Source organism: Melopsittacus undulatus, chromosome 4 (genome assembly GCF_012275295.1).
Source record: "Melopsittacus undulatus isolate bMelUnd1 chromosome 4, bMelUnd1.mat.Z, whole genome shotgun sequence".
NCBI classification, from domain to species: domain Eukaryota; kingdom Metazoa; phylum Chordata; class Aves; order Psittaciformes; family Psittaculidae; genus Melopsittacus; species Melopsittacus undulatus.
The window spans coordinates 82528726-82549286 of record NC_047530.1 but is presented as its reverse complement, the minus strand read 5'-3'; the positions used below and the strand labels follow the sequence as shown (position 1 = coordinate 82549286).

The 20561-nt window shown below is 43.5% G+C and overlaps 1 protein-coding gene across 2 annotated transcripts in view; it reads right to left on the bottom strand.

Moving 5' to 3' along the window:
- Positions 1–17615: 17615 nt before the first annotated feature.
- Positions 17616–20561, bottom strand: part of SNX4 (sorting nexin 4) — a 35623-nt gene continuing 32677 nt past the window's right edge. The window contains exons 13-14 of one of the 2 annotated variants that reach the window (XM_031053025.2): positions 19922–20036; positions 17616–19523 (exon numbers count right to left, since the gene is read on the bottom strand). In XM_031053025.2, coding sequence (XP_030908885.1) covers positions 19476–19523; positions 19922–20036 — 163 coding nt within the window. In that variant the 3' untranslated portion in view covers positions 17616–19475. The remainder of the gene's footprint in view (positions 19524–19921; positions 20037–20561) is intronic. The other variant, XM_005153789.4, reaches the window with a different exon arrangement.

Sequence of the window (20561 nt, the reverse complement as noted above, 5' to 3'; positions counted from 1 at the left end):
CTCATAATAAAAAAACACCATATATTTGCCCTCCCTTTACTGGTCTCCTCTGGTAGTACTCTCAAAAATAGCATCAGAACAATAAGAAAACGCTGGAACAAGGAAGCTATTAACCATTCTCCAAATCACATAGAGCATCAACATGACTGTCAGAAGCTGGAACAATAGGGCTGCCAGCAAAGCTATGGAGCCACACATCTTGACCTGAAAATCAGTCAGAATGGTCTTTCAATGCATTTGAAAGATTGTGTTACAGCAAGGTTTTGTAAATGAGAATCAGATCTCGCTAATCTCTTAGAATTATTGATTGTATCAGTGAGGTAAAAATATAGAAGAAAAAAAAAGCAGCTTATTTTGTCTTCCAGAATATATTTGACAATTTACAGTGTCAGAATTTGTCAAGGAGACAGAAGGCAGAGAGGAGAGTTAGGTAGTCACTTTTCATCAGGGCATCGGGTTAACAACAAAGGCCTCAGCCTTCCCTCATAAGCCCATTTGTTGTTACAGTACAGATTGGGAAAAGACAAATGCTGATCTGGGATATGATAGATATAAAACATAGGTATGAATTTATGAAATTAACCAGGCCCCAGAAGGGACAAAAGGAAACTTCAGAGACCTTTAAAACTAGATGAATGGACAATGTAATTGCCAAGGAAGTTCATTATATCTGCATTAAATTATGCATTTAGGAGAAAAGGCAAACTGCTAAGATACCCTACAAGTGAAAAATGGCTAAGGAACAGCTTCAGGTGGGAAGTTCTTGTCAGGGAAAAGCAAAAAGGTAGAGCTGCTGATAAGTAATTTTCTCAGGTGCCTTTCTCATAAAATGAGAAATGGACTAGAAGAAATTTCACTAAGGCCAATGCCAGCTAATTATTAAAACCTTGGAAATAGTTATGACTGACTTTTCTTTCAGAATGTAAGGACACACTGAATGGAATTGCTTAGGACTTGCACCAGGCTATTCAATGGTTCAGCTGGAGAATGAAGACTGCTAAAGTTTCAGATTGCACTAATCTGGAGATGGCTGCAAGAACGGCCAGGGTCCAGGTTTAGGTTCAGCCTCCTGATAGTTTAGGAGTAAGCTGAAGAAGTTGGAGGTCAGCTCCGTAAGGACGGAGAAAAGGACCTGCACTGAATCTAGAGTGGAGCTACAGGACAGCGGTATTTCAGAAGATGGTTTAGTAGGGGAGTATGGCTGTTCATGAGCTATACATGAACTTATCTGTACACCATCCTGTTTACATATGAGCTGGCTTATACCTCTTAAGACACAAAGGGATCATTTCCATTCAGTCTATACGGTGTTGTTTCCAGCTAGAAGTCTTATGTCTGGTTTGGGGCATGAAACTCAGGAAAGCCATGGCCCAGTCAGAAAGGACAGTAAGAATGATAAGAGATCTAGAACACATGACCAAAACACGTAGGTGAACTGCAGTTGTTCCGAAGGAGAATGCTAAAGGGGAAACATGATAAGAGTCTTCAAATATGTAACAGGCCATTGCACAGACAAGTGGAAAAAGCTTCCCCTGTCCATGTGAGGTACACATAAATTGTAAATTGCAGCAAGGAAGCTTCAGGTTAGGTATTTTTCTGTCTTTCTAAGTGCAAAGGTCACAAAACACTGGAAAGGCCTATAGGGGTGTGGAGTCACCAGAGATCTTTAGGAACAGATTGGACAAATATATAGGGAATGCTTTAGGAAGTAACCAAGATCATTGCCTTTGCCCCCAGGTGCTACCCAGCCTTGTTTGCTGTTGTGCAACAGAAAGCTTAACAACTCCATCCTTTCAGTGTGCAGATGACATAGAATGAAGAAAACAAAAAGGCAGACTATCTTGACACAGATCTGTGGTACAACCTCAAGCAGACTGCTGTGGTACAGCCGTCTACAGCCATCTCAAAGAGACTGGGAACTTCAGAGGATTCAAAGAAAAGCAACAAGTAGGATCAAGAGCATGGCAATTCACAAAAGATTGAAAAGATCTGGATTATTATCTTCAGAGAAAAACAGTGGAGAGAGAATAAAAGTACATGAAGTAATGTCTGGTACAGACTGATCAGGAGGTTCTCTCTTTCCTGTCTCATACTGTAGAATAAAGGGACCTTCTGTGAACTATTAAACTAAAGGTAGGATATTTAAAACTGAAAAATAAAAATTAAAAATAATAAATTAAAAAGCCAAACCAACCAAACAACAAAAAAAACCCACTGAAGGAAGTACACAACAAGAGACTGAAGTGGAAAACTTCTCTGCTATGGTACATTCAAAGCATTGATACTAAACCCAGAAGGATTCAGAAAGAAAATGTCTTACCAACATAAGTATATGAAACACCATGAACTCTGAAAAAAGTCTGGGTCAACTTTTGTGACATCAGCCCTTTGCACCACCCTGTGCTGACCCCCATGGGCCCTTCTTGGTTTCTTCATGGTCCCTCTATAGCTGTTCCAGAGAGAAGCAACATGAGTCCCTGAAGGAGGATACTCAGCCTTCTGTCACCACTTGCAGGCTCCTGCCAGTGTGAAGACCAAGGCAAGAGCCATAAAACCCATTCCAGCCAGGAGCCTTCTAAACTACAGAGAAGTCCCTCCGGAAACCCAGGTTAGCTGCTTGCTGTCGCAGAACAGGCATGCAATAGGGGGAAGCAGCCAAAAAGCCAAAGCTTCAGATATTGCTGTTTTAAAAGAAAGCAAAGGAGACAAAAAGAAGGACTGCTTGTTTTTAAGAGGCCACTGTGCATCCAAGAAGGCTGGGGACTGGCTAGCTGTACTTGCACATCACTGAAAGAACAGAGGATAGGTCTGATCCAGGTCCTTTCTGTCTTGGATATCTGACAGGATCCTGAGCCAAAAACACTGCTTTGCCCCAGACAGGCTTCATAAAATCATGGCCTTGTTGTCATCCTACAAAAACTGATCTGCTGTATCAGGGAGGCACATCAAGCTGTTTCTGTATGTCTGGTTTATCCAGTAACAAACAGTGACAAACGTACCTATAAGTAGAACAGCAAAGGTCTTCATTGCAAAGTCTTACCCAAAGTTAACTTAACAAATATATTTAGTACTGAATAACTCCAACCATTAAATTTTCAATTATTTATGCATTTCAGCTAGGGCATCTTGAAGGGTAATCAGTTTAAGGATGCATGTCAGACACATGCCACAGATTTGGCCAGAAATGTCTTTAAAACACAAAGCAAACATCAAGAGACCATTTTCTGGGAAGGAATGTGGTGCTGTGTGCAGGGATTAAGAAAAATATGACCTTTGTAATGCTGATACTTCACAGTATTTGGCATGAGGAGAAGCATCCTTCCTCAGCTTCTCTCCATGGGTCCGGTTTGGTAAGGAAGAGATGCTTCACGTGGTATGATCTCTCCATAGATGACCTGATTATCAGCAGCAGCTGTTTTCTTAACATGAGAGCTAGTCATGTAACAACACCAGGCTACTTTCAGCTAACAGCACTGATGTGATTTTCAAACTGTACATGACTTCCAAGTAGCTTGATGGAAGAGCACCATCTCTCCTGGTCTAGAGCTTACAGGCTGTAGATCATCACAGCTGGCATGGCATTTATGAAGTCCTTTTCACACTGACATAACCCTCCAGAAGGCTTCATTGAGGAATAAGGAGAACTATCCGTGTCATGCAGGTGAGACTCTGAAGGAGAACAGCAGGCCCTCACATTTTGTGCCCTGGCAGATTCAGGAATCCTGGGAGGTCAGTCAGGAAGCAGACCCATACAGTGCCAGCTCAGAAGGCCTTCAGAACAGCAATTACTGCCTGCTTGGGAAATCCAGGGAGCTTGGCTGAGCTGTAAGGACAACCTAAAATGAAAGTGGTCAGAAGAACATCAAAACAGTTGACTGTGGGCTGGGGATATCCCAGGCAATAAAGGCTGTTTGGCAGTTGCTGCTTTCCATCTGCAAAGCAGATGAGACTTCAATGCTAAGGATAATTTAAAAGTCAAATAAATGATTTAAAATGGCTTGTAATAAATAAAACCATATTTCTTTTAAAGTAAACTGCCCTTGTTTGCTGGCTAGATGCTTACACATCAAGCCAGACAAGCAGATGAAGAAAAACTGGTCCCTGGGAGCAAGGGGAGGCTCTTTCTTACCCAGCCTGAGAGGAGCTGCAGTAAATGATGGAAGAAACATCCCATCAGTGCTTCAAAGGACAAGTGGGAAAGGAGCTGGTAAGGGAATGAAAGCACTTAACTGGAGAGGACTGGATCTCTCTCTGGGTCAAAGCAGTGGGGGAAAGCCTTGTCCAAGACCAGAAGCAGCTTTCATTTCCTGCAGCCCCTCCAATGAGCTGATGAGCATTGCAGAGCTGCAGGTGGTTGTGCAGTTGTGCTGGACAAAATTAACTCTCAGTTTTCAGAAGCCAGAGGCACAGAGGAAGTCAACCCATATAAAATACCTAGCAGATAACCTTGTCAAAAATAAATAAATAGGGGCAGGAGATTCTGGGTCACTCATTGACTACAAAAGGGAAAACCCAACAAGATGACCCAAAATCCATACATCTTCAGGGGAAAAAAAAATAGCTTTTTTTTTTTAGGAAAGAATAAAATCAACATATTATCAAAGACTCCTTACCAACACCAGTAGATGCAAGCTGACAGGGTGAAATCAATACCAGCTATTGGAATATTTAGGCATAAAAAAAAGCTATGGCTTCCTTTTAAAAATGTGTATTTGGATGTTGATCAAGGATACTTTCATTTTGTCAGCTTGGCCATGTTTGATCACCTCACTTAGCATATTGAAGTAAAGATATGACAGTCAATCTCATTCCTAATTGCATGTGAAGTGGCAATATTTTGCAGATTGGTTCCTGCTTGGGAAATGTGTCTGTTTGTAGTACAGCCCACTTACGTGCTAAAATGGCTGCTTTTTCCTCACAGTTTACAGAGACGTTTACAAAGCTGGAGCTGTCAAAAAAGAAAACATCTTGTGCTATAGCTGTGCATACTGATGAGTAGTCTTAATGGTGGTGAATTTTTCATGTAAAAATCAGTGATTCAGTGTCCTTAAGAAGGAAGAAAACCAGGTCGTATTTAGTGCCAAAGTAGAGAATTTAAACCATTTGGGAGAGATGGTGAGAAGAAAACCCAAAACAGATTAAAAACAACCCCAACAAACCACAAAGCAAGTTCAAATGATCATTTTTCTCTTCAGTAGAATGTGTTATTGATGTAAGTTATGTTGGTAATACAAGTTATCTGAATCACAAGTAAAGAACTAGAAGAGTAGGGTGTAGCACTGAGTGAGATAGCATGAAAATATTAAATGTTAAAATAGCAAATGGGATGGGTCAAACCAGAAAGAGGATGTCACTGTGTCATCACCCCAGAAACGTTGATCATAGACATATAAAATGGTCAATATTGCAGCTTCAAATTTTAGTCCAGAGAAAGATGATTTTCATAACAACTTGAAGCTATGTGTCCTTTGAAGCTAAAATAGAAGGCAGAAAAGGTACAATAATTGCACTTGACCCTGCAGGAGCTGTATCCTGAAGCCAGTGATGAACACCAGCCACCCACAGTTACATCAGCTCAAAATTCCTGCAAGGTAGCAGCTCAGGACGATACAGCCCTTTAAAACACAGCAGAGAGCAAAAAAACCCAACATAGAGTTGTCTGTCCATCCTCAAGGCTTGTTAGATGTAACAACACAACCACCAACAGGAATATGATGTTCCTGATCTCCTGATGCTGAATTTGCACATCCTCTTACCATTCCTTGTAAGTTGTCTGGTATTTTGGATACAGCTAAATTGACAAATAAAGGAATGCTAACCTGAAATCATCCACTGCAGCCAGGGAACCTGGGGGTGAGAGAGGGAGAGCAGGGAGCTGCTGTGATCCTTCCCTGTGGTGTGCCTGACCCCGACCAGGAGCTGCTAGTAAAAGCACCACTTTGCACGGTCAGGCTGTCCCTTTGTGTTTGCATAGTCTCCAGTGAGGATTGTGGTTTCAGTGTCCAGAAAAAGAAACAAACTTCTTTGCACGGTGCAAGTTTTTTCACAGGTAGAATAAAGCCTGTAGAAGCAAAACATCTGCAACACAGAGCACACACCTAAATGAATTAGCAAGTTTTTGTGATTTGTCGTAAATGAATTGTTCCTTTTCCTCTTAGCAGGTCTTAAGTTTAAAGAAATTTGCATTAGAGTATGAAAAAGAAATCTGTCACCTGCTAGATAATGAGATGCTGGTCATTAGACGTTACACTTAATTTAATTGTCATCATGTTGGGGTAAGAGCAGTGATGCTGGCACAAATTGCAGTTGAATTGTTCACAGAATACCCAAACTACACAAAATGTCCCCATCTGATCCCAGAGCCGCTGATGCAGCAGCCAAGCCTTGAAACCTGCTCACAAGCCTTGTTTGAGGAGCAGCAATCCTGGTGCCAAGTTCAGAACACCACAGCGGCTGCTGGCTGCTGTGTGCTGCTGACTGTGCTGTGCCCTGCAACCCTCTGTGTCATATGCTGTCTCCCCACCTCCGCGGGTCTCCAGCAGTCCCACCAAGGTCCACTACAAGGCATCACTTCCTATAGCCTCTCCTGCGCTCCCTTGTGCTGATAAGCTGCGAGTCCTGGCTGCCCCCAGCCTCTACCCAATACCCTAAGGCCCTTAAATCACTCTTTAAACTGCTTCCTCCCACTGGCCACCTCACAGCCCAGCAGAAGCTACCAGCAACCCAGGTTTATTCCCCAGGGACCTTTTCTGACTTGGGAAAGGTGGGATAAAACACTGCCCACGTCACATCACTAAGCACACTAAATTGTATCTGGGTTTTATTCTAGGTCCTGTATAATATTCCCTATGTTTGCAATTAACAAAAAATACAAATAGCCAGGATACAGCAAACCTGGCACCAGGAAAACAGGATCATGCTGGCTGCAGCACCCCCTTTATGGTATGAAAGAAAGGGTTACTGAGTGTGAGGATGAAGCTGCAGCCAGGAGCTGGAGGAGTAAAGTACACATCTTCTGGCAAGTAATAAGAAGAGGCAGTAAGAAAAGCAGAGGAAGTGAGGGAGAGCAAAGTGGGAGCCAGCTCACAGGCACCTTTTGGAGATGTTGCACCTCCATCAAGCAGCTGCCCTCCAGCCCCTGGTGGGCACAGTGTTCTCCCAGCCAGGGACAGTGGCGGTCCCTGTTCCCCAGTAGCTCCAGAGGGAAGGAGAAGCCGCTGGGGCCGTGGGCTGTCCTGGACCGTGCTCACAGAGAGTAGGCTCCCGTGGCAGCTGGCATGTTTTCTGAACCAGTTGTACACCCCGGGAGTTACCATATATGTGGTTGGAGAGCACTGGTTAAACTGCCAGAGGAAGGGATTATGAGTAGCTGCCATCTGCAGCAAGGCAGTCACAGAGTAGGGCAATCCAGACAAGGAATAAAACACGGGTGATTTCAGCCCAGAAGAGCCTTACCTGCCATCTCATTAATTACAGGATACTCACGTGCTTCATTGCACAACCTAAAGTAGCATCTCACAGCAGGTTTTCTCCTCCAGATGCACGGCACCAGGCACTAAGCTGGTACGAAATGCAAGGTTAGAGAACCATGGTATGAAGAGAGAACTTGCCTTCAGTTTATTTCCTAAAGTGGTGAGGCTGTGGCAGCCACAGCACTGGGCAGTTTGTCCCTCCATTTCCCCTTCCTCCCCTCATAACTTCTGCAGCTGCCAGGCAAAGGCAGGTTTGCACCTCCCTGGCCCTGGGGGATGCTCCAGTGCATTCCATTCCACATGGAAAGATGCTTAAGGAGCGGGCACCACAACCTCTGGGGACAGTCCTTAACCTGTGGAGAAGGACTCTCCTCAAGGGGTGGAAAAAGTCAATTCTGTTTGCAGCACAGTGAGATACAAGTCTGAGTCCCTCCTATTTAAGGATGCCAGCCAGTCCCTGTGCATCTCATAATGGCACAAACCTGCAAGCAGAAATAACTCAGACATGACAAAAAGACTGTGGACATTGCCAGTGTCCCACCCAGGCAGTGAGAAGAGGAGACACAGTCCTGGGTGCACACAGGGAAAACATGCAGCATATGGAGTTCCACAGGCAGCACAGCCCAGATCGGTACTGTTCGCCTCCATCTCCTCCTCGGTGAGCACAGAGTCATCCAGGAACCAAGGACAGCCTCTGCTGCAGCCCCACCAGTGTTGCACTAAATGAACTACTAGCAACTGAATCCATTCCTCTCCTTTTCCTGCTTTATGCTGTAGACACCCAAAGTGGAGGATGGAGGTGGCTAACTAGCACATCCTTGTCCTTCTGCAGTTATTTCTGATTCACCTGCCCTTAACCTGCAATTTAGCAGCCCAGCCAAAAGACACATTACAGATTATTTGCATTGAGCAGACCCATGAGTACGTGGCGGTCACTGGATGAGCTCCTGCTGAATCTCAGGATTTATGGTCATTTCCACAACACCAGTGCCATGATCAGGATGGCATGGACTAACCTGCGGCTTAGCTCCTTCAGGTGATCTGAAAAATGGCAGAAATAGCAAGGATGAGGCGAAGAGCATGTCACAGACAGATATATTATCAAACAATCGGAGGGGAAAAAAATGCAAACCCAAAGAAAAATGAGGGCTTGACTGTGCCTGGGATTATGCAAGAGGAGAAGAGGCATCTCCTGCTCGGCTGGCAGAAGTCAGCACAGCAGAGGGCTGCAGGAGAGGTGAGTACCTTGGCTGCACACTCTCTGCCCTGGGGCATTTTGTTTTTTTCTAAGCAGAAGGTACAAGTCCAGGCTCTGCTCCCGAAGTTCCTGTTGGAGATGGTCCCCAGCCAAGCAGGAGATCCAAAAAGCCTCTCAGAGCAGCTGGAACAAAGCTTTGCGTCTGGAGCCACGTTTGACTGAAAAGCTCAAATCTGTCCACTCCAAACGCTGAGGAAGTTTGGATGAGAGTGGAAATGCAATGGCCAACATCTGCCTCTCCTCTGACAGGTTAGTCATAAGCAGAGAAGTTATTTTACTCATTTTAACTCTCTAGGCCCACAAATGGAAACAGTTTCTCTCACAGACACTGTCCAGTAGGAAAAACTTGAGCTGAAGGATTTCTTGGTGGCTGTAGCAAAAACAATACATCAGCCTGCAAGGCAAGGCCAATAGTGAGTGTGTGTTAGATGGCTTTTCTTGGGGTTTAGATGACTTTTGTTTTAGATGACTTTTGGGTATGCTGTTGTTGGTTTACATTTTTTTCACAAATGAACTTGCCTTGCAAGCATCACTTCCCTGTGAGTGCTAGCAAGTGGCAGAGGTGGCTTCTCCTCCCCTGTGGTACCCAGCACACCAAATGCAACGAAACAACTGCCATTTACAAATGCTTATCCCATAACAGCAACTGCTGCAGAAAAGGGTTCCAGATTTATTTCAATTCCTCAAATTCATGGCAAGCAGTCTTATTTTCAGAGAAAAGCTAAAGCCTAGCTAAAAAAGCCAAAGGAGAAGAAACCCAGAAACAACCTTGTGAAAAGCACACCTTAAATCCTTCTCTTTTTCTGTTTAGCTTTGTTTAGTCTAGTTTTGGGTTTCTCTGCTGAGGCCTGCTGGATCAAAAGGCACTTGCTCAAACAGGTTTTGCTTCACGGTCTGGCATGCATGGTCACCGAAGCCATTCCAGGGGCTCAGCCACCATGGGAGCAGCATGGATGTGTGACAGTGATATCCATCAGCACTTGTGCTGAAATGCTGGCATTTGAGACAATTCATAAGTATGATTGCAATCACCTGGGAAACAACAAACAGCATGTGTGTAAGGAGAGCTGGAGAGCCATGATGAGCAAACAGCACTGTGGATGGGATGGGGCAGGTAAGCACAGGGGCAGAGAGCAATCACACTGCAAACCCACATATGGGATGTCGCTGTGTCCTGCTGCCTTCGCATGCACATACTGACTCCCCCACTGCTCTCCACTTGCACAAGATCCTCCGACCCAATGATGTTGACTTGGAGCCAGGCGAGAAGTGTGGCTGGTGGTACCAGAGCCCACGAGCCGGCCCCGGGCCAGGCTGACAGGCAGTGCTGCAATTTGGCTCCAGCAAGAGCAAACAAGCACAGGTACAGACAAGATTTATTCTTCCTGTTGGAACACATTCATCTGCAGATTAGCGGTTGCTCTGCGCACGCAGAGCCTAGATACCACCAGTTAACTCTTCTCTGCCAGCCTGCAGCCACCCTGCTATACAGCAACAGCACCTGGCACCTGGCTCCTCTGGGATTAGTGTCCAGAGCATCAACCACATAAACTCAGATGCCAGAGGCACGCGGACCTGCATTTATCTATTTATTTCAAATTTTGAGGAAAAGAGAAAGAAAATTCTATAAGACAGGGGTGCCCTTTCCTAGAGAACAGCAAAGCTGCTATTTCTGGACCAAATCCAAGGAGGCTCTGTAAAATTCAGAATTTCTAGTTTTTACAGACAAAAAGAGGCTAAAATCTTCAAAAGCAAAAGCACAGCAATCCACTAAACTTCTGTTCCTTATTTAGGGTAGACTACATCTGAAATCTAATTATCTCTCTGCAACTCCCTGTGCAGTTGAGGAGACAGAGAGGGATCTCCAGGGAGCAATTCCTTCAATCTCCTTTAAACACCTACCTTGGGATGCAACTGACTCCCTCTCACACCCAGTGCCCAAGGATGCTACACAGAAATAACTCCAGAGCCTGTCTTCTGGGATATGCAAGTCAAAATGCACTTTTACCCTTGGCAGAGCAGCTTGTCCTTCCAAATAGTAGCCTCTTCAAACACTTGGAGGTGAAGGAAAATATCTGGTGTGTGTTGACCCAAGGGACTAGCAGCAATAGTAAGATCAGTCAGCAAGAGGATGCAATTTTACAGTTTCTGCTTTGTTTCCCTTTCTTTCCTCAGATTACGGCAATCTAATAACTGGATTCAGAGTTTCCATACAGCCGTGCAACAGTCTGCTATTCCATTCCCTGGATCCAGAAATGTCTCCAGTTCAGGGGCAGCTGCTGAGACATGAACAGAATATGACACACTCTCATGGCCAGTTGGGGAAGCATGCTTCTTGCCTGCTGCAGCGTGCCACATCTCTGACCTGCAGCAGGAGACATTCCAGAGGAGTGAGCACTGGTCACTGTGCTACAAGAACATCAGTGGTTTGGAAGACAAGTTTTGACACAGCAGTTGAAGAACTCTTGGATAACTGACCCGGACAAGGCTTGCCCCCTGCTCTGTAAGGAAAATGAGTCAAAAAGAAGTGTCTCCTAGGGACATGGTTCATATCAAAGCTAAGCAGGAATCTCTGCAGTTTTTAAACATGACACAAAAGGACAAAGTACTGTTGGCAGGACACAGAGAAGGAAAGGGCAAAAAGACAAAAGGCAAGAGGAGAAGCACTGCTGAATATGATTGCCCAGGCAAACCTGAAAGGCACTCAATGCTGCATTGAGAGCTCTTCAATCACTGCAAAGCCTCTTCTCACTAGGTAACAGAACATCATTCTTCAAGGGACTCAGTTCCTACTTTAGAACCCACACATAAAATGTAATTCAGCCACCTCGGCTCCTGAGCAGGGCCATCTCCTAACCACTGCAGTTTCATGTGAAAGGCAGTCCTGAAGCCAAATAAACAAACTGTTCCACCAGCTGAGTCTGTGTTTGGCAAATCCAAACCTCCAACTGGGTTTGCAGAGCTCTGTGGTTTCTTTCTCTATGCTTATCTCCAAACCAGCTCCTATTAGCAGCTAATTTCCCTCTATATCCTTACCTGCCTACTGAAAGTGGGATTTTGCAATGCAGAGGTTATCAGCTGCCAAAGGCAGGCCCCCAGGGCAGCTTACTACTCTCCATTCAGGTGAGACCAGACAAATCCTGCCAAAACCCCCAAATCAGGAGCCTGCTGCCCTGTGACCCTCCGAAGGCACCTTGGTTAGACCCAGCTCCCTGATTCCTGCATGTTTGCAGGTGATCTCCAGTACTGCAGTGTAAAAGACATCCCACTCCAGGAATGGGTTGTAGGGAGGAAGAAGAAACTTCATCTGAATGAAGTCGAGAATTCTTCAGGACCAGCTGCTGAGGACTCTGTCCTGCTGCTCACATGCTGCCTGGCATTACAGCACCACTCCTTTGGCTTACCATCTCGTTCATTGAACTCCAGCCCAGGAAGCTCCACAGTGGACATCAACATGAGAGAGAAAAAGGAAATATTTTCCAATTTAAAAGTCACACGAAACTGAGCAACCCCTAAATTGCCTTGTAATCACAATCATTATATCTGTTGGAAGGAAGCAGAAAAAGACCCAGCTAAGCACTATGTATTTAGCATTTTAAAGCTAAAAATAGCAGTAACTGCACCGGCAGGAAGGAGTCTGAACAGAAAGTGAATGATCACCAGCAATTATTTCTGAATATTTTAAGTAAGTGCCCCAAAATTGGAGAAGGCAACACATGTTCAAATCCCTGTCCTGGCTTGGAGGAGAAATAGAAACAGGTGAAGTATTATGGAGAGCGGAGGAATGGTAAAGTCAACCATAAAGACAAGTTAGAGGTTAGGAAAGGTCAATTATCTATATGGGCTAGATGTACTTGGTAAGATTTAACACTGAGAAGGCTTTTAGATTTTGAAGGGAGGATTTATCTTGTCCTCTTACAGTTTGGCTTTACAGACCAAGTAGTGAGTTCTTGTCCACAAATGAACCCCCTCCACCACTGCATATTGCTGACACTTCACATGCTTCAAAGGTTAATTCATCACTTCAGTTGAGATTCAGAGTCTGGTTACAATGTAATAACACGTTAAACACTTCTCACTTCATTTAGGAGGATGCTAAAACCAAGTTATGATTTCTCCCAAGTCCCAGCCAAGGTGCAGTGCTAGACATTCGCTTCTTAAATTAACACTTTTATCTGCAGATCCATAGATGTTCTTCTCAAGCTTACAGAAGTCCCAGCACAAGGGATCTCTGAACCATGGGTGCTGATTTTCAGCAAGACTTGAATTCCAAGAGAAATTCCACAAGGCGGGAAAAAGGACAATATTTTGTATGTAAAAATGTACAGTTATACAGACCAGATTATTATAGGCCTGTCAGTCTGAAAGTAATCACAAAGAAAGCAATACTTGATATCAGATTAAAAGAGATTAATGCCAATCAACACGTTCATGGACAACAGATCTTATAAAATTGACTCTCATTTTAATATATTACAGTTTCCTTGACAGAGCAATAGTATTAATGCAGCAATCCACCATACCACAGCTTTCCTCACTCAGGTTGGGCCAGTCCTGCTCTGAATAAAAAAGTAAAGCCAGTCTGGCATTACTTAAATTAATATCTGGCTAAAGACTTAGGATGTAACTGGAAACAGGAACCCTCTGGGGTAGCAGAGTCCTGCTGGGATCTGGCAGTGACTCTGTGCTGGTTTACCACCTTACTAATAGCCTGGGAAGCAAAAGCATTACTGAGATCATGGGGGATGGAGATGAAAAGATTAAGGAGACACTAGAAGAAGAGGAAGCTGAGCTGCTGAGAAATGGTGACAAGCATCACCTGATAGAAGCAAAGAAGCAGCAGCTTGGTGCCAGACCTGGCACAGACCCATGCAACCCCAGCACGCTCAGGCTGTGTGGAGAGCTGCTCTGAAAGTGGGAGCAGCAGACATGGCTTGAGTAGTGATGGCCTCAGGGGCTGACACGCTCCATAGAGGAGAGCAGGGAACATCACACAGGAGTGCAAATGCTTCTGTGACTGTTGCAATGCCCGCTCCAGTCTGACAAATGCAGGATGAGAGGGATGTTTGGCTCTGCCGCATTGCCCAGGAGGGATCTTCCTGCAGCACAAGGAGCCCTCAGCTGTTCCCTCCTGTGCCCTGAGTATCCAGTGCCAGTAGGGCCGTTAGAGGCAAGCTGACAGGATCCTACCAACACTTCCTTTAGAAGATAAAGCAAACGAGACTGTATTTCCAAGTCTATGCTCTCAGCCCCTGAAACAGCCACCATGAGATTTGGCCCCTCTCTTTCCGGAGAAGTTAAAAGCTGCAATCAGACAGCACATGCTTCAGAAAAACCTAACTCAAAGCAGCAATGGGCAAGAGTGACTTTGCCATCTCTTGTATGGAACCAAAGTCTCAGGCCATTCTTTCCGACTATGGGCACCACTTCCAAACAGTTATTAAATATATATATATATATATATATGTATATAAATCCTGCTATCTCATGAGCCTTTGCTTTAAGCCCAACTCATGGCAGAGTTTACCCACTGCAAAAGGCACCTAAGGAACCTATACACAGGCTACAAATCACAGCATAATACATGGTATTATCAATAGCAATTTACAGCAAGACATGAATTCATTACTAAATCCTGCATGGAAATCTCTGCCAGTATAACCATCCCTTTGTATTCAGGCAACCATTATGCTATGGCTGTTGTGATGGCCCTCTTACCTCAGAGCAACAGGAGGGAAGTAGGTAGCATTTGCCTCCCTCCAGATGGAGTTTTATTCCAGCTCGTGCTGGAGACCCACAAGAGGGCGGTCGGGGTTGTGTTTTCCCTTTGACTACATCATTTTCCACCTCAGTATCCTGGGGAGGCTCCGCACAGAGTCACTTTTCACCTTCTGTGGTCACTTACAGCTACTTTCTGAAGAGAATGTAATTGGTGTTATCATATGCCATGATAAGTACAGGTAACAGAAAATGCTTACTGCAGATGAAGAAGCTATTTATTCATTACAGTCCCTGTGATGTTTGTGGTATGTGTTTCGGCCTGTTTTAGAGCTGCATGAGCCAGCAGGCACCCAGATTACATAATTGATCATGACGGTGTTTGTAGGATCAGGGTGTCCACAAGGTTTATGCTGAGTTTTCAAAGAGGGAAGCTTCTTCTCCTGTTTCTTCAGAAAATTCAAAGCAGTCATACTAAAAATAGATACAAAATATTAGACAAAATTAAATCCCTCCTTCTGAGTTCAAGAGAAATGTTACATCATTACCAGTATTGAACTCAGCTTTAAAACTATGGTCGGCACCACAAATTTCACTCAGATGTAGACGGTATTGTTATACTGTCATTAGTATTATATAGGTGTGCCTTTGACAGCTCCTGATATTTCCTTACCCCTGGATTCCACCTCCCTTACTTTATTTTACTCCTCCAAAACAAGGGCTACACAGTGCTGCTTTCCCCTCCTGCCCAGCCCAGCACACAGGTATAGCAGCTTGCCATCTGCTCTCCTCTCCAGTGCTTCCACCCATCCCACCTCAGCTCTTCATCCTGTCTCTTCACTTTGTCTCCTCCTTACCTTTTGTGCATCTCTCCTCAAAACCATATCTGCCCTCAGACACAGCTTAACCCCCTCCTTGCCTCACCCAGCATGGTGCCCTCTCCCCTTACCTCCAAATACTTTGCACTTCTGGAATGGTTTTCCTCCAAATCCACCCAAGATCCTTTCCAGTTCAGCTTTGATTTGTGTTTTAGATACCTTCTGTAACCAGTCAAAGCAAAAACATATTAAAAAATAAAATAAAAAATTCAGCACTGGGAAGGCCAGTCAATGTAAGCCATTCAAAAGCAACTGAAAGGCAGAAAGACAGACGTTTCTCCTCTGCATTTGACCCTACAGAAGTCACAATTGCAAAATCCTTTTGATAACACTGCATTGTACCAAGAAGCTTCAGAAAATAGCAGCCAGAGAGTCACAATCCTTTGCTTATGCAGGAACTTAAGGCTCTCCAGACTGCCCAAGGCAGAAGGAGATGCTCGCTGCAATTGCGCTGCAGAGGACGTAGGAAAAGCTTCTCTGGTTCAGCTTGCATGACAATGTAGCCTCTGCCATTTAAAGAGACATTTCTGTGCCCACCGTCTCTGTCCTCCCCGGTGGCCACCCACTAGAGGGAAGCAGCTCACCCAAGTTACTCTCTCACAGTGCCAAGAAGCCGGATCAAAAGGTCGCATCCTTGGTGAGATGCCGCTGCCTCTAGGAATCCGAGCTCCGCTGTGGCAGCAGAAGGGAACCCGCCAGGCAGGAGTGCCCAAACCACAAGGCTTAGAGCAGACCTTGACTTAGCGGCAGCAGCAAAGTGACTGCTTACACAGGCGACCACTTTCATTGGTGATATGCAGGTTTTCTGTACCACCAAACAGGCACCAAAGCCTGTGCTCAGATTTCACTAGCTCTCATTTCATCTCTTTGCATTATTTCTGCTGCAGCCCTGTATGAGGGTTTTCATTACCCAGATTGTGCTCCCCCAGAGAGCTCTAGGAGCAAAGACAAGACATAGGCACCACAGATATGCAGAGCAGGGGGGCATAAGGAAACATGCCCTGCCATGCCATTTTGTGACAAGCGTGGGGAATTAAGACGAATTCCCTCCCTGTAACCCTTTAGGGGATATTAGAAAACTTTTCCAATTTCTTCAACTAAAATGCACATGAGAATTTCAGTGGTAGGGAGAATCATGCACAAAAATAGAGGGTCTCATCCCAGGATAGTGCTTACAGCACAACCAGGTGTTCCAGGACTTCAGCCTTGCTCCACTGCTCTGCCATGCTTTTGGCTGCAGCTGCCACTTCCCTCTGGCTCACCTGCATGAGGCAAGCTCCTCAGGGCAGCACTCCAGCTCCGAGATTTGAGCTGTGCTTGCCAAGGCATTCCCTGCACACCACTGCTGGGTTATCTCTGCTTTGGCTGAGATGCCAGATACTGAAATAATGTAACATTTAAAAAAGAGTTCATAAAAATACTTTATCATTCCATTTCAGCTGGCTCCCCTACTCTAGCTACATTTTAGGAGCAAACAGTAGCAACTAAAATACACTGATACGTCAAGATCCTGTGAGTAATGGGAAGGTCAGGGAATACCATGAGCAGTGATACACAACAAAGCTTCCTGGGACAGAAGCAACAGCTCCACCTGCAAATCACATCATCCATGTAGGTGAACTCTTACATATAATCACAGAGACTAAAGTTAAAATGTCTACCTACCTGCTATTATTCTCAAGGCCTTCCACCAGTTTTTGATGTTTACTGGAGAACTGAAGGAAGCTTGTTGAGGCAAAATGTACTGAGTTACAGAAGTTAAATTCACACTGTAGCTGGGAAAATGCACACTTCACAAGTGTGCATGTGTCATGTGGACTCTATTAACCACATGGAAATAGCCATTAATTAGATTATTTCCCCTTAAGAAGTTAGAAAGCTAAAAGAGGGAGAGAAACCGTAATTGTTTGCCAACATTCACAAGTACACAGACCACACACAATGCTTTTCTGGAAACAGCAGAAATGAAAGAAGTTATTGGACATTATCCTTAAACCACCTTTTACCCAATTTCTGTCAAACAATGCAAACCCTGTTCAAATATATCTTCTCCTACCTAGATGAAGACACATGAAATTCAGAAAGGTAGCTCTGTCTGGGAAAAACAGAGGGATCAAACCTGGCTTGTAAAAAGCATCTAATTTTGGCCTTAGCACTATGTTCTTCACCTAAAAGGCAAATCGGCCAGCTGAATGCCAAGATGGACAGGAATTTACTCTGAGAAACTGGAGAGCAATTGTGAGACTGGGAAGACAACATGTTGTAAAAAAAAAACCAACATAACAAAAATATCAAAGAGCAATTTTATTTAGCTTATTTGGCACAAAACTTACAAGAACCGTTTTGTTCCCTTTTTAGATTTAGTACAACTAGCGAGGAAAAAAAGGCATACTAATACATTGAATAAGCTGTACAGCAAGTGAAATGTGGAAAGAGGCACCAGAAAGTTCTACCAAAAATCAAAGTGCATGAAAAATACCTACTCTGAGCGCCTCATGGTATTGTATTAAGGCACCACTCCTTTTGAAGGTTTACTGAACACATCAAGTGTGCAACTTCTTGGTTTGGAATGTAAGAGTCCTTCAGCCTGTATCAGAACTGGATATGCAACCTTTGAATGAAACAATGCTTCTCCTTGTAAGTGTTAAACAGCAAGACTTCTTTCTGCCCAACATCATCTCCCAGCCAGAAGTGTCACTGTCACATGCTTTGAAAAAGCCAACAGAGGTTACCAGGGTGACCAGCATTTTACTTCAGAGTTTTAAGCTGTAGTGTACACACACCAGGCCTATTAGTTCTTTACAATGATTTTATAGGAAAGAAATGCTGCAGAGTAACATGGGACATACCAGTAACTACATAACCACATTTAGATAACTTATTAAAAGAACATTTAAGGACTTCCTGGAGTATCTCTTTAAAAAAAAAAAGTGTCATAATCCAGAATTACATAGACTTTTCAACAGAATTTTACAAAGCTTCCTTCAGTACTAGCAATCAAGTCAGACAAATTCCACAAGACCTCAGAAACTTTCAGTAAGTACACAGAAAAAGACCAATATCAGACAGTGATAGGTGTTTTTCATAATTGGAAACATTTAACAGAAGTACCTATAACTGCAAAGCATATTATACTGGTGTATATATATATACACACATACACACTGAAACATCATTATAAGCGCCAGACACCTTATCTCACTCTGGATTCTGCACATCACTGCTCCCAAGTACTACAGAAGTTGTACCAGGATTTTTATTTCAGCATCTTTATTATAACTATTTCTTTAAGAACCGAACCACTTCAGTTACAAGAAGAGGTACTGCAGGCCAGATTCACATTTAGTGTAAACAGGTCCCAAACAACCAAACAGAAGTTGCATCCACTACTTACCAGCTTTGACTTTGGTTTTGCTGCTCAGCTGGAATATCAGTCTCCTTTACTTGCAGGAAGAAGTTTGATAAGAAATCAATGCCCATATCAAAACTTAAGTGGGAATGAAAAAATGCAGAATATTGTATCAAACCGTTGTACAACACCTCTACTGTAGAGAGTTTCAAACATCTCAGGAGTTTGAGACTGCTTAAACTGAACTCTGGAAAAGCACATTTCTCTATGGACATGCAAAGGCATTTGAATATGCACCCTAGGCATTATAGAATTCCACTTTTTGTCCTCTTTATGGTGTAGACCTGAAGAACACAACTGTGTGTCCCATTATAAAACCAAAGCACCCTTGAGCATTAAAAATTCTAAACAGCAAGGGCTACAAAAAGGTCATCTGGAAGTGATCTACACATTAGAGAGCATGGTGTTTCACAAGTCTCAGAACAGTTCAGTTCATACTTTCTGGGATAACTTTCCCTATACCTCTGCCTCGGTACAGAGCTGTAGTTTTCAGTAACTCTCTAGCCCCTGAATTATTTGCTACCGCACATAAAACATGCCACAGAAGTGGCAGTCAGGGCTAAACATTTAATGACATGTCCTTTTTGTCCTTGAGTAGCAATTACAATCAGCAGAAAGAAAAACTATTCACTCAACTCATTTATTTCATGATTTGTAAGTCACGTAGCAACTTAACATTGGTGTTATACATTTGTGCTTCTGTTCTCTGGCACTTGGAGGAAGAATTCATTTCCAGATAATTACATCTTGCTGAAGCATTCCTTTGCATTTGTCCAAACTTGAATTCCCTTAAAAAGAAAATAAAAAAAAATAAAAATCTATAGGTGGAAATACACTTTGTTTGCAAAAATCATCAACAGACTTCCTTCTACAGAAGACTCTACAAAAAAGTTGCAAAAAATTTCATGCAAGAATAAGGCAGAGACCACACTGGAACTGGACCACACTGCTAACAGATACATATGTATGTCTCTTCGTGTGTGTATACATATCTACATCTATATATGTGTGTATATACACATATATCAACATTAACATGTTACTGAATTAGAGTAAGATGGGAGGTTTTATGCTAGTGACTTCCAACCTTCTGTGACTGCAATGTTCCTAGTTACTGAAAGTTTTCATCTGATCCCCTGCTCATATGACAAATACACCAGCCTGGCCTTTCACAAACTAAACATACCTTTTTGCACATGCTGATCTGCATAACAGCATAGCTTATAAGCGCCTCCTTCAAATCATGATTCTTTTGCTCTTTAAACCGTTCAATGTCTGCCCAGGCACTTTTCACAAAGTCTCTGAAATTAAAAGCAATTATTTCTGTTAGCAAGTGTTTTACATGTTCCATCCTCTGCTCATCTCCATTCCTCTGGACCCTCAGCAGACAAGCCATATATGATAACCCATCTTTCAGTCAGTAAACCAAGTCCTGTAGTTACTATGCATTCCACAAAAAGGACATGCCTCATTTTATCATTTGCTCTACTACCTAATTCTTAATCTTCTTAAGGTTTTGAAAACAGAGAATCAGTTGCACAGGATGAGTTCAGACTGCTTGGTTGGTTTGTTGAGGTTTTTTTTCCCCAGTAAGAATCACTGACACAGAACCAGCATAATCCAGAATACACCTTTCCCCTCAGATTCTGTTGGGGTAACCAAATATCTATGCTCACATTCAGCATATACAACATTGCATGTTTCTTTTTCAACTGTCAAGTCAAAGTCTTAGTCTTTCCAACATGAAAACTTGCTTGTCATCAGGATGAGAGACATTTAAGTACAACAAACACAACGCAAATTTGACTTAAACAATTCATTTCAGG